General features: G+C 46.0%; 1 protein-coding gene across 1 annotated transcript in view; it reads right to left on the bottom strand.

Annotated features, from left to right (window-relative positions):
* Positions 1–11,102, bottom strand: part of LOC119965314 (serine/threonine-protein phosphatase 2A catalytic subunit alpha isoform) — a 38,547-nt gene extending 27,445 nt beyond the window's left edge. The window contains exon 1 of the mRNA XM_038795892.1: positions 10,760–11,102. Within this exon, the coding sequence (XP_038651820.1) occupies positions 10,760–10,861 (102 nt within the window). The 5' untranslated portion in view covers positions 10,862–11,102. The remainder of the gene's footprint in view (positions 1–10,759) is intronic.
* Positions 11,103–13,426: the final 2,324 nt, after the last annotated feature.

Genomic DNA, 13,426 nt, shown 5'->3' with positions numbered 1-13,426 from the left:
TCTCTCACGTCCATAGGGTTTATTCCCGGATAGACTTTTTTGTCCTGAGCAGGGGGTTGATCCCGAGGGTGCAGGATGCCGAGTATTCGGCCATAGCGATTTCGGACCATGCCCCGCACTGGATTGATCTGGAGATGGGGGAGGCGCGGGACCAGCGCCCGCTCTGGCGCCTGGATGTGGGGATGCTGGCGGAGGAGGAGGTGTGTAAGAGGGTTCGGAGAAGCATTGAGGGGTATCTGGTTACCAATGATACGGGGGAGGTCCAGGTGGGGATGGTCTGGGAGGCTCTGAAAGCAGTGATCCGGGGGGAGCTGATCTCCATCCGGGCCCACAGGGAAAGGAAGGAGAGGAAGGAGAGGGAGAGACTGGTGGGAGAGCTTCTGGAGGTGGACAGGAGATATGCGGAGGCACCGGAGGAAGGGTTGCTGGGAGAACGGCGCAGGTTGCAGGCCAATTTTGACTTGCTGACCACCAGAAAGGCGGAGACACAGTGGAGGAGGGCGCAGGGTGCGGTATATGAGTATGGAGAGAAGGCGAGCAGGATGTTGGCGCATCAGCTCCGTAGGCGAGATGCGGCTAGGGAAATTGGGGGAGTGAAGGATGGGGGTGGAAATGTAGTGCAGAAGGGGACAGAAGTAAACGGGGTCTTTAGGGACTTTTACGAGGGATTGTACCGGTCGGAACCTCCGAGGGGGAGAGAGGGGATGGAGAGCTTCATGAACAGGCTATGTTTCCCAAGGGTTCAAGAGAGGCTGGTTGAGGGGCTGGGGGCGCCGATAGAGTTGGAGGAGCTAGTCAGGGGGATCGGGCAAATGCAGTCAGGTAAGGCCCCGGGGCCGGACGGGTTCCCGGCAGAATTTTACAAAAAATATGCGGACCTGGTGGGTCCCCTGCTGGTGCGAACTTTCAATGAGGCGTGGGAGGGGGGGGCTTTGCCCCCGACGATGTCGCGGGCACTGATCTCTTTGATCCTAAAACGGGATAAGGACCCCTTGCAGTGCGGATCATATAGGCCTATTTCACTCCTTAACGTAGACGCTAAGTTGCTGGCGAAGATCCTGGCTACCAGGATAGAGGATTGTGTGCCAGAGGTAATTCATGAAGATCAGACAGGGTTTGTCAAGGGGCGGCAGCTCAACACGAATGTGCGGAGACTGCTCAATGTTATCATGATGCCGGCAGTGGAGGGGGAGGCGGAGATAGTGGTGGCGCTGGATGCAGAGAAGGCGTTTGATAGAGTTGAATGGGGGTACCTATGGGAGGTGCTGGAGAGGTTTGGATTTGGGGAGGGATTCATCAAATGGGTGAGGCTGCTTTACGCGGCGCCGATGGCGAGTGTAGTCACAAATGGAAGGAGATCGGAGTATTTTAGGCTTTATCGTGGGACCAGGCAGGGGTGTCCCCTGTCCCCCCTGCTCTTTGCACTGGCGAAGACAACGTGGACAGTCAAAGCATTCAGCTTTGAAACATTCCAGATACAATATGAAGTGCATTTGTTGTCTTAGTTTTTGTGCTGTAGTCAAAGACCAATTGTGACATTATCTAGCCGCAAAATCTGCCTGTTCGCTCCTGCAATTCATCAGAATCAGTTATGCCAAGTCAAAATAATTATATAACCGAGATACTAAAAAGGTAAAGTGGTTACTGTGAAGCAAATACTTTACATTTTTTTTAATGGAGCCAACAGCTCAAATATATTGATTTAAAAGAAACATCAGTGTATAGGCAGCATTGGTAAGATCATATTCATTGTCAATTCTTCTAGCAAGTATCTTGCTATGGAGGATATTAGCAGTCAACCATATAGGATTTACTGATCGTCACACCAAGGTCAGAAGCTGTTGTTTTTTTATTTAGAGTACCCAATTCATTTTTTCCAATTAAGGGGCAATTTAGCTTGGCCAATCCATCTACCCTGCACATGTTTGGGTTGCGGGGGCGAGACCCATGCAAACACGTGGAGAATGTGCAAACTCCACACGGACAGTGACCCAGAACCGGGATCAAACCTGGGACCTCGGCGCCATGAGGCTGCAGGGCTAACCCACTGTGCCACCGTGGCCCACAGCTGTTGGGTTTTTAACGAATACTAATCCTGTTTCAAACATTACACCTAATTAATGAACAGATTTAGAAAGGACAGACTGCAGCCCAAATCTTGTTTAAACACAAGCAATAGGATTGTTTAAGACACGTCAAAATATGTGCAGCATTTGACCATGGATAAAATAATTTCTATGTGCACTTGCTTTCAGTGAACTTCCTGATGTTGCCAGGGAAAGTGGGCTAAGACAGGAAGGCACTTGTTGGTCTTAAAGTTCCAGAAATAATCCTCATGACTTCTCGGAAGTGAATATCTACCACATTTGTGTGGCAGCTCCAGAGCCAGCTTGAACAACAGTATTCTCCTGTTGGCTAGATCAGGCCAAGTGAAGCAGTGCGTTGGTTCTGCTAATTTCCACACGAGATTCACTTGTCCAGATCTTGGCTCCAGTGTTCTGGAAGTGTGTGCTAGTAGATCAATATACAGCAAAGATATTTTGGTGTTGGGTTGTGGGTGAGTAATTCTAGTAACATCACTACTATGCTATTGACTTCCTGTTAGACAGCTATCCACTAATAAAAAATTGTATGCACCAGTCAAGCCACATTCAATACCACTCCTCTTCTTTTCCTCCAACCAAAACAAAGGCAACATTGTACTTTCCTGTTTCACAAATAAACATGCAATAGTGCAGTCTTCAATTTTTTTTTCCAATTAATTGTAGCCAATACACCTATCCGGAACATCTTTTGACTTGTGGAAGTGAGACCCACGCAGACACAGGGAGAATGTGCAAACTGCAGAGCAATTCAGGGCCGGGATCGAACCTGGGAACTTGGCACCGTGAGGCAGCAGTGCTCACCACTGCACCACCATGTGCTATTTAACATCCAATTTGTGGCTCCCAATCATTTTCAGGTGGATGGGATTAACATGAAAAAGAATTAATTAAGTAAGAGTCATGTTTTTATTGCAAGGATAAAAGCAAATCACTTGATTGTTAAAATGATTTGAAACTAAAAATATAATTGGCCTCCAAATAAACCAATTTGGAGTAGTATAGCTACAACACCATGGTTATAATGCCTTTGGTTCATGCAACTGCTTTTATAGTTTTGACCATTATTGTTTCAATATTTCCAAGATGTAAATTATGAATGTACTATTAGAAGCTTTTTAAAAAAATAATCACAAGAATTAATAATCAAAAAAATTCTCTTAATTCAATGCATTTTAAATTTATTTTAAAGATCACTTAAGTTAGCTATTTCCTCTGTTTATTATACAGGTAGTGTGCCTAAAAGCCAGCAACTCGGAACCAAGGCCATGCCGGATTTCAAATCTTGCTGGATTTCCGGCCATGGGAAGTTCGGGACAGGGTTGCTTGAAGTATGGGAATAGAATGGCGCACAAGTGGCAAAGTGTACAACTAGCCATGAGGTCATGTTGCAGCTGTACAAAACTCTGGTACGGCCGCATTTGGAGTATTGCGTACAGTTCTGGTCGCCTCATTATAGGAAGGACGTGGAAGCTTTGGAACGGGTGCAGAGGAGATTTACCAGGATGTTGCCTGGTATGGAGGGAAAATCTTATGAGGAAAGGCTGATGGACTTGAGGTTGTTTTTGTTAGAGAGAAGAAGGTTAAGAGGTGACTTAATAGAGGCATACAAAATGATCAGAGGGTTAGATAGGGTGGACAGTGAGAGCCTTCTCCCTCGGATGGAGGTGGCTAGCACGAGGGGACATAGCCTTAAATTGAGGGGTAATAGATATAGGACAGAGGTAGGTTTTTTACGCAAAGAGTGGTGAGGCCGTGGAATGCCCTACCTGCAACAGGAGTGAACTCGCCAACATTGAGGGCATTTAAAAGTTTATTGGATAAGCATATGGATGATAATGGCATAGTGTAGGTTAGATGGCCTTTAGTTTTTGACTTCTCATGTCGGTGCAACATCGTGGGCCGAAGGGCCTGTACTGCGCTGTATCGTTCTATGTTCTAGTCTGGTGACACTTTGCGTCAATGCAGCGCAAAGCCAAATTGTTCAGGTAAGGGTTTGAAAATTTTTTTTACTCATTTAAAATTGATGCATGGCACATTAAAAAATATGTCTTCAGGCAGCTAGATTTGAGACACTACCTAAATATGCCAAATTAGCAGAGGAATTTGGCAATTTGCCAAGATGTAGTTTAGAAAACGCCAAATTTTGGTCTTGCAGGTCCCACTTTATTTTAGACAAATCTTTCATTAAAAACAATCTTCAATTAAAAAGGTTGGAAACTGCTGCACTTAACAGGAAGATGACAATTGAACAATCTAGCAAATCAGCCCATTTATAGAACAAAGAAAATTACAGCACAGGAACAGGCCCTTCGGCCCTCCCAGCCTGCGCCGATCCAGATCCTTTATCTAAACCTGTCTCCTATTTTCCACGGTCTACTTCCCTCTGTTCCCGCCCATTCATATACCTGTCTAGATGCTTCTTAAATGATGCTATCGTGCCCGCCTCTACCACCTCCGCTGGTAAAGCGTTCCAGGCACCCACCACCCTCTGCGTAAAAAACTTTCCACGCACATCTCCCTTAAACTTTCCCCCTCTCGCTTTGAAATCGTGACCCCTTGTAACTGACACCCCCACTCTTGGGAAAAGCTTGTTGCTATCCACCCTGTCCATACCTCTCAATTTTGTAGACCTCAATCAGGTCCCCCCTCAACCTCCGTCTTTCCAACGAAAACAATCCTAATCTACTCAACCTTTCTTCATAGCTAGCACCCTCCATATCAGGCAACATCCTGGTGAACCTCCTCTGCATCCTCTCCAAGGCATCCACATCCTTCTGGTAATGTGGCGACCAGAACTGCACCAGTATTCCAAATGTGGCTGAACCAAAGTCCTATACAACTGTAACATGACCTGCCAACTCTTGTACTCAATACCCCGTCCGATGAAGGCAAGCATGCTGTATGCCTTCTTGACCACTCTATCAACCTGCGTTGCCACCTTCAGGGTACAATGGGCCTGAACTCCCAGATCTCTCTGCACATCAATTTTCCCCAAGACCCTTCCATTGACCATATAGTCCGCTCTTGAATTTGATCTTCCAAAATGCATCACCTCGCATTTGACTGGATTGAACTCCATCTGCCATTTCTCTGCCTAACTCTCCAATCTATCTATATTTTGTTGTACTCTCTGACAGTCCTCCTCGCTATCTGCAACTCCAACAATCTTAGTATCATCTGCAAACTTGCTAATCAGACCACCTATACCTTCCTCCAGGTCATTTATGTAGATCACAAACAACAGTGGTCCGAGCACGGATCCCTGTGGAACACCACTAGTCACCCTTCTCCATTTTGAGACACTCCCTTCCACCACTACTCTCTGTCTCCTGTTGCCCAGCCAGTTCTTTATCCATCTAGCTAGTACACCCTGAACCCCATACCCCATTTATGCTTACTTTATAGCCATGCCTATATCTTTTTTTATTTTAGTTTAAATATTAACCCTATGGCTAGACTGTTAAAAGCACCAGTACCTCAAAATTAAGTGATTCGAAAGGTATTCTTTGAAGTTTATAAACCTGGACAACCCCAATAGATTTAAACAGGAATAGAAAATCCACTGTAAGCAAAACCATTTTTTCGGAAAACATCCAGGTGTGGTCTTCAAACAAATGGAAACCACAAATTACAAAAATAAGCGTAGCACTATGCAATGGCATATGTCTATGCACTGCCATGTGTCAATTGTACAAGTGCTGATTTTAGGGTGACTTCTTGAATCATACATAACATTAGCATGGACCTGACCCAGCGAGGGCAGAAGCATAGATTCCTATATCATAATTACTCAACTGCTTGGTCCCTTTCAATCACACTTTCACACATCCAGTTTGTTGCTATAGCCCATGACACAGATATACAGTCAGCAAAGGTTTATTCTGATGCCACAGCACTTAATTTGGATTTGACGTAACTTGATATTGATGCATTAAAATATTGAACACCATTTATTCCTTCATTAAGAAAATGGATTGAGACCATATGAACAGCACCTCATTAAGCCACTCCATACACCCCAGAGCAATTTTAATCTGATAAATTACCCATGAAGTCCAGTTTAATGTAGATAAAAGCACAACTGTCAATTTGCATAGTTCATGGCCCGAGATAGACAAGGCACCGTTTAATGTTTCATTCAAAAGGTGGCACATCTGACAGTGCAACAATCTTGTAGGTATTAAGCCTTGATTCTGTATGCAAGTCAGAGTGAGGCGCAAACCCTAACCAATGCAGTCTCTAATCTTGTCATTTGCGACCAATTTATTTAGGTGTGTAGGCCCTTCACTTTTTTGTGTGGCTGCTTAGTAACTTAAAGGAATCAACTTGTGCATAATGTGCAGCTTAAAACATTGCCCCTAACCCTTTATGGCAACTGAGCCAAGCTAGCACTTAAAGGCTTAAACCAACGGTGGACAGCCTGTGGCCCAGGGACAACATGCAGCTGTATGTGGTCCACAAGACCTTTTGTTGATGGTTGCAAATGAGATGGGGTTGCCACATTCCACTGATTTCCATCCAGTTTTTTCCCTACCAGTATTACTGAAGAGATACACACTTAAAGCAAGAGCAAGTGAAGTGAGTTGTATGTTGATTGGACAAAACATTGACTGTGAGCTCCCTCGACATCCAAAGCACAAATATGTATTTTGTTTTTAACCATTTGAAGTTGATGACAGTTCTATTACTATATGATCAACCACTTTCTGTCATTCATTATGAAATATGTGGCATGAATTCAATCTTTTCATAGGGCCGTGGTTCATCAACAAGCCAGATTTCAATCTTGCGGCCCACTGAGATAGAATCATAGAATTTACATTGGCCCATCTGGTCTGCACCTGCCCTTGGAAAGTGCACCCTACTTAGGTCCATGCCTCCACCTTATCCCCAAAACACAACCTATCCTTTTGGACACCAAGGGGCAATTTAGCATGGCCAACCACCTAACCCGCACTGTGGGAGGAAACTGGAGCATGGAGGAAACCCATACAGACACAAGGAGAAAGTGCAAACTCAACAAAGAAGGTCACCAGAGGCCAGAATTGAACCCAGGTCCCTGGAGCTGTGAGGCAGCAGTGCTAACCACTCTGCCACCATGCCACACACTCACTACAGATAATGGAGGCCACTCATGCGACCCACTCACTACAGATAATCAATCACCAGCATAAACTGTACAATCATTTATTATTTCTATCTTCACTGAGAAATATACGGTTGGAAGAAAAAGCATACGAGATCAAAACCCCTTAATTTGCACTTGTTAATTTGTACTTAATACAGTTTGAGCATCCCTTACCCAAAATTCCAAAAACTGAAAAATTACAAAATCCGCACTTTTTTCGAGCACTCCACACTTGCGCAATTCACAACTGACAAGCGCAATCACAACATACGGAGTTCCCAATGTGCCACGCAATGCATGCAACACCTGCGCACTACATTCCAAAATTCAAAAAACCCGATACCCACTAGTTCCCAAGCATTTTGGATAAGGGATATTCAACCTGAAGTATTGCATTCATAAAATATATTTGCTCTGAAGTCTTATGTACTCGAAACGTTAACCGTTTCTCTTTCCACATATGCTGCCAGACCAGCTGAGTTTTTTCAATATTTTCTGTTTTATTTCAGATTTCCAGCATCTGCAGAATATGCTTGTTATAAAAACACATTTTAGAGTAGAAGACTAATAATGTACGGTACTACAATGCTAGAATACAGCTGATTCCAGAGATAAGCTTCCAACCCCATATTCATGCCACCACCAAGACCACATAGTTCTACTTAAAATCTTCCTACAGTGCAGAACGTGGCCTTTCAGCCCATCGAATCTGCACCAATCTGCTGAAAGAGCAGCCTACCTAGGCCCACTTCACTACCTGCACATCTTTGGACTGTGGGAGGAAACCACAGCACCCGGAGGAAACTCACGCAGTCATTGGAAGAATGCGCAAACTCCAGAGTCACCCAAGGCTGGAATTGAACCTGGATCCTCAGCGCTATGAGGCATCAGTGCTAACCACTGTGCCATCCCATGTTACTTAGAACATAGAACAGTACAGCACAGAACAGGCCCTTCGGCCCTCAATGTTGTGCCGAGCCATGATCACCCTACTCAAACCCACGTATCCACCCTATACCCGTAACCCAACAACCCCCCCCCCTTAACCTTACTTTTATTAGGACACTACGGGCAATTTAGCATGGCCAATCCACCTAACCCGCACATCTTTGGACTGTGGGAGGAAACCGGAGCACCCGGAGGAAACCCACGCACACAGGGGGAGGACGTGCAGACTCCACACAGACAGTGACCCAGCCGGGAATCGAACCTGGGACCCTGGAGCTGTGAAGCATTTATGCTAACCACCATGCTACCCTGCTGCCCCTTCTGTAACATTACCCATCTCATCCGGTGCTGAAACCGTAATTCATGCCTTTGTTACCTCTAGACTTGACTACCCTCTGTAAACATGATGTCATGTAAATCTCTGCTGCCCGTGTCTTAATTCGCACAAAGTGGGCTCCAGGGTCCAAGGTTCAATTCCCGTCTTGGGTCACTGTCTGTGCTGAGTCATCACGTACTTCCGGTGTCTGCATGGGTTTCCTCCGGGTGCTCCGGTTTCCTCCCCCAAGTCCCAAAAGACGTATTGTTAGGTGAATTGGATATTCTAAATTCTCCCTCAGTGTACCCGACCAGGTGCCGAAATGTGGCAACTAGGGTCTTTTCACAGTAACTTCATTGCAGTGTTAATGTAAGCCTACTTGTGACAATAAAGATTAATATAAGTCCCATTTGCCTATTACCTTTTGCTTTCTGACTTCCATTGGCTCCCAGCTGGACTTTTAAGATACGCATCCTTGTTATAAAATCACCTCCCCCCCCCCCCCCCCCCCCCCCCCCCCAAACAATGGCCTTAACACTCACTTATCTCTATATCTCTGGAATCTCCTTCAGCCCACAACCTTTCAAAAATATTTGCATTCAAGTAATTCTGGCCTCTTGAGCATCCCTGATTTAAATCAGCCTCCCCCAGTGGTAGCTGCTCCTTCAGTTGCCTGGGGCCCACAGTTTGAAATGTCCTTCCTAAATTTGTTTACCTTGCTTTCCAACTTTAGAGGCACTCCTTGAAACCTACTACTCTGACCAAGCCTTTTATCATCTGACCTAATGCCTTGGGCTCAGAGCCACACTGCAATGTTCTTTGAATGCCCTAGAATGTATTATAATTATCTAACACCTTTTAAGCAAATCACATCCTGAATTTAGAATTCTATAGAAATGGGGGCTAGTGGCTAGGGGATCGCCATTGCATTTGTTGTTATTGTTAATTATTTGTTGTAAATATGATAAAAATGTGAAAAGGAGAATAAAAATATTTATACGAAAAAAAAGAAATGGGGGCTAATGCCAGGAAATTTACATTGTCTTATTTCCAGGTTAAATGTTAGGAAATACTTGCCACTTGATTTCTAAATGAAACAGTCAGAGCTGTTTATTTAAAAAATACCTATTGCTGAAAGATAGCTTTAATGGTTTTTAATTTAAGTTACTGAGGAAACAGGACAGTACACTGAAAATGCAAGCATGTACATTCCATTATTCAATGTCTTTAAAAGCGTACACCTTACATACCAAGAACTGTTTTTTAATGATGTAATGGCACACTCATTACTAAGTGAACAGCATTCAATGCCAAAAATATCTTTGCCCAAGTTATGAATCTGCACCCATTAAATTCCTGTGAAGAACCAAATGTGGCATAATAGTTGAATTAATATGTAAATCAGAACAAAATATCATAAATATTTCCAGACAAACATAATACCTGGCATTAACATTAATATTTTAATAAGGAGATACCCTAGAAGTAACTGAACTACACTATAATTTACAGGACAAAAGGCTGTATTCTTTCCTTTCACCAGTGTAATCCATTTAGGATGCTTAATGCAGTACCTGATCATTTGGTTAGACAATATGATTTGTCACTTCCTCCTCCTCTCCCCTGTTACGTATTCAAATAATCGTATACTTTCCGTAACATAATAGACATACACAAAAAATAAATGAATTAACTATCGAGTGAGCGACAGACACGGATGCCGAATTTCAGAGCCGTCCCCGAGATACATTGTAATTTCCAGGAAAGCAAAGAGGAAAGTTAAAACCAAGATGATAAAACACCAATTCCGAATTGTTCTACTATATATTGCAATTAAATGGGGGGGGGGGGGGGCATATAAAATACGGTGAACAATGATAGTGGTTTTGGTACGGGTGGGATAGAATTGAAAGCTATCTCCCACAGTAATGGATTTCTCTTCCTCGCTTCCAGCCGCTGGAAAGTGCAGCCCCGGAAGGCGCCATTTTAGGTTTTGAGTTTCTGCACCAAACAAATGCCGGCTTCCCCCACCCCTATCATCCCCGTCCTGCCAGCTCGGGCGTATCTCAATTCTTTCCGTTAATCCTCGTGTTAGGGGAACGAAACCCGGCGATAAAGCGCTTTATAGCCTGGCTTCAGTCGACATTTTCCTCCCGAGGCTCGGGCACTAGGCCGCCCGGCGGGCGCTCAAACCCGAGTCACCATCCACTGGCCGCTCCTTCAAAGAGGGGTTTCCAGATAAAGCCGGCCCGCGGCCCTCACCTTCTCACATAGCGTCTTCACTTGGCTCTCGGTCAGCTGCTTGCAGTCATTGAGCTGCTCGATCCACTGGTCCAGTTCCTTGGTGAACACCTTCTCATCCATGGCTCACTTTACCCCGATCACCCGCTGGAGCTACTGACTCGCACAGGCCGGCACAGTTGGATCTTATGTCAAAGAGCAGTATCCACACACACACACCCCCCTCCTCCTTTTCCCCCCCGTTTATTTGAAAATATATAAATAACTTTTAAAAAAGACTGTCCAGCAGCGGAGAGGCCCCTGAGGTGTTGGTGGAGCCGGTGCAGCAAGCTGCCGTCCGGATCCGATCCCCAGCCCTCTGCTCCTCCTCTTCTACTCCCTCCCCCACCCCCGGCCTCCGGACTCCGGACTCCGGATTTCTCCTCCACAAAATGGCCGCCAACCTGCAATCAGCCCTGCGCAGGCGCGCACCGGCACCCTCCCGGCCAGGGCGGGTAGCGCTCCGGCACCCTCCCCGCGCAGGCGCGCACCGGCACCCTCCCGCCCAGGGCGGGTAGCGCTCAGGCACCCTCCCCGCGCAGGCGCGCTCCGGTACCTTCCCCAGTTAGGTACGGCCAGTCCAGCACAGCATTGTAATCGCTGCAGCCTGTGCTCACTAGACCGCCTCTCCTCCATACACACACGCATCCAACTCACGTGAAAAGTGGACTCCAGTGCAGTTTTAGTTTACGAATGATGCACATTATTAACAACGAATTCATTGCAAGGTCGAACTCCTTAAAGGGATGATGTGGAGGTGCCGGCGTTGGAGTGGGATGAGCGCAGTAAGAAGTCTTACAACACCTTCACCTGAGGAAGGAGCAATGCACCGAAAGCCAGTCATTCCAAACAAACCTGTTGGATGTGGTGTTGTAAGGCTTCTTACCGTCCTTAAAGGGAGTGCATTTTGCACTGTGAAGTGAAATTCTAACTTTATTGCAACATTCAAGTTTTGGTTTCGGAGGTGCTCGTTTGGAGTTGATACCGTGAACCCCACTTTAAACAACCTGTAGTTAAGTTCAATAATTATATCGAGAGAACATTATCACTTCTGCTTTCTGAATATTTCCATTTGAATTGCTAGGAGATGGACTCTATGTTCCTGTAATAAAAACTGGTGGCAGGTGAGTTGGAATTTCATTTCGACAGTGTAAAATGTTTCAATGATTAATCTCAATAGCACCAAATTTACCTTTTCCAATAACATTTATTGTGGAAAAACCTCTCACCAAGATGGGTCTTCCAACATCATACCATGGAGGGGAAGCGGTGGCGTGATATTGTCACTGGACTAGTGAACCAGAGACCCAATGCAATAAAATCTGGAATTAAAGTCTAATGATGACCATGAAATCATTGATGATTGTTGTAAAAACCCATCTGGTTCACTAATGTCCTTCAGGGAAGGAAATCTGCCGTCCTTGCCTTGTATGGCCTACATGTGACTCCAGATCCACAGCAATGTGGTTGACACTTAACTGCCCCCTCAAGGGTAATTGAGGATGGGCAATAAATGCAAGCCCAACCAGAGACACCCATGTCCCATGAACAAAAAAAAATACCCTCCTATTTACATAACGGAAAAGCTTGGGGACCTGCAGAATACCTGCCCGGTTTGAAGTAGTGGGGTTTAAACTGCTGATTGTTTCCCATTGGGCGAGCTGCCGCCTGCGCTGTGGGAGGAAACCAGAGCACCCAGAGGAAACCCACACAAACACAGGGAGAACATGCAGACTCCGCTCAGACAGTCACCCATGCCGGGAATCGAACCCGTGTCCCTGGTGCTGTGAAGCAATGGTGCTAACCACTGTGCTACCGTGCCACCCATGGATAAGGGACTGTAATGGATAAGGCATTTTGCCATTTAGGAGTATTCGGTGATCGTGGTCTCTGACCACACGCCATACTGGGTAGATTCACAAGTGGTACAGGGGGAGGTCCAATGGCCACAGTGGTGGTTAGATGTGGGATTGTTGGCAGAGAAGGGGGTGTGTAAGAAGGTGAGGGTGGCCATCCGAAGAGCTGAATGACATGGGGGAGGTCACGGCTTCCACGCTGGGTGGAAGCTACTTAAAGCCGTAGTAAGGGGTGAATTTGTCTCGACTCAGGGAGAGGGTGGAATGAGAGGAGAGAGAGCGAGGCTTGTGGATGAGATTTTGAGGGTGGACCAGAGGTACTCGGTTGCGCAACAGGAAGGGCTATTAAAGGAGAGACAAAGGCTTGAGATGGACTAAGGGTTGGTGTCCAAGGGGAAGACGGTAGGGCAACTGCGGAGGGCCAGAGGGGCAGTGTATGAGTATGGGGGAAAAGTGAGCAGAATGTTGGCCCACCAATTGAGGAAGCAGGCAGTGACGAGGGAGATCGGAAGGATGCGGGGTGAGAGAGGCGAGGTGACGTCAGGCCTGGCGGCGGTGAATGGCATATTTGAGGCCTTTTACAGAAGGCTGTATGAGTTGGAGCCTCGGCCTGTGGAGGACAGTATGAGAAGGTTCTTGGGTTGGAGTTCCGAAGGGTGGAGGAGAAAAAGGTGCAGGGGTTGGGCGCCCCGATTGGGCTAACGGAGGTGATGGACTGCATAGGCTCGATTCAGGCAGGGTAGGTCCTGGGGCCAGAAAGGTTTCCATCGAGATTTATAAGAAGTTTGGTGTG

Source organism: Scyliorhinus canicula, chromosome 4 (genome assembly GCF_902713615.1).
Source record: "Scyliorhinus canicula chromosome 4, sScyCan1.1, whole genome shotgun sequence".
NCBI lineage: Eukaryota > Metazoa > Chordata > Chondrichthyes > Carcharhiniformes > Scyliorhinidae > Scyliorhinus > Scyliorhinus canicula.
Note: the sequence above shows the minus strand (reverse complement) of the source record. Positions and strands in the feature narration are given on the sequence as shown.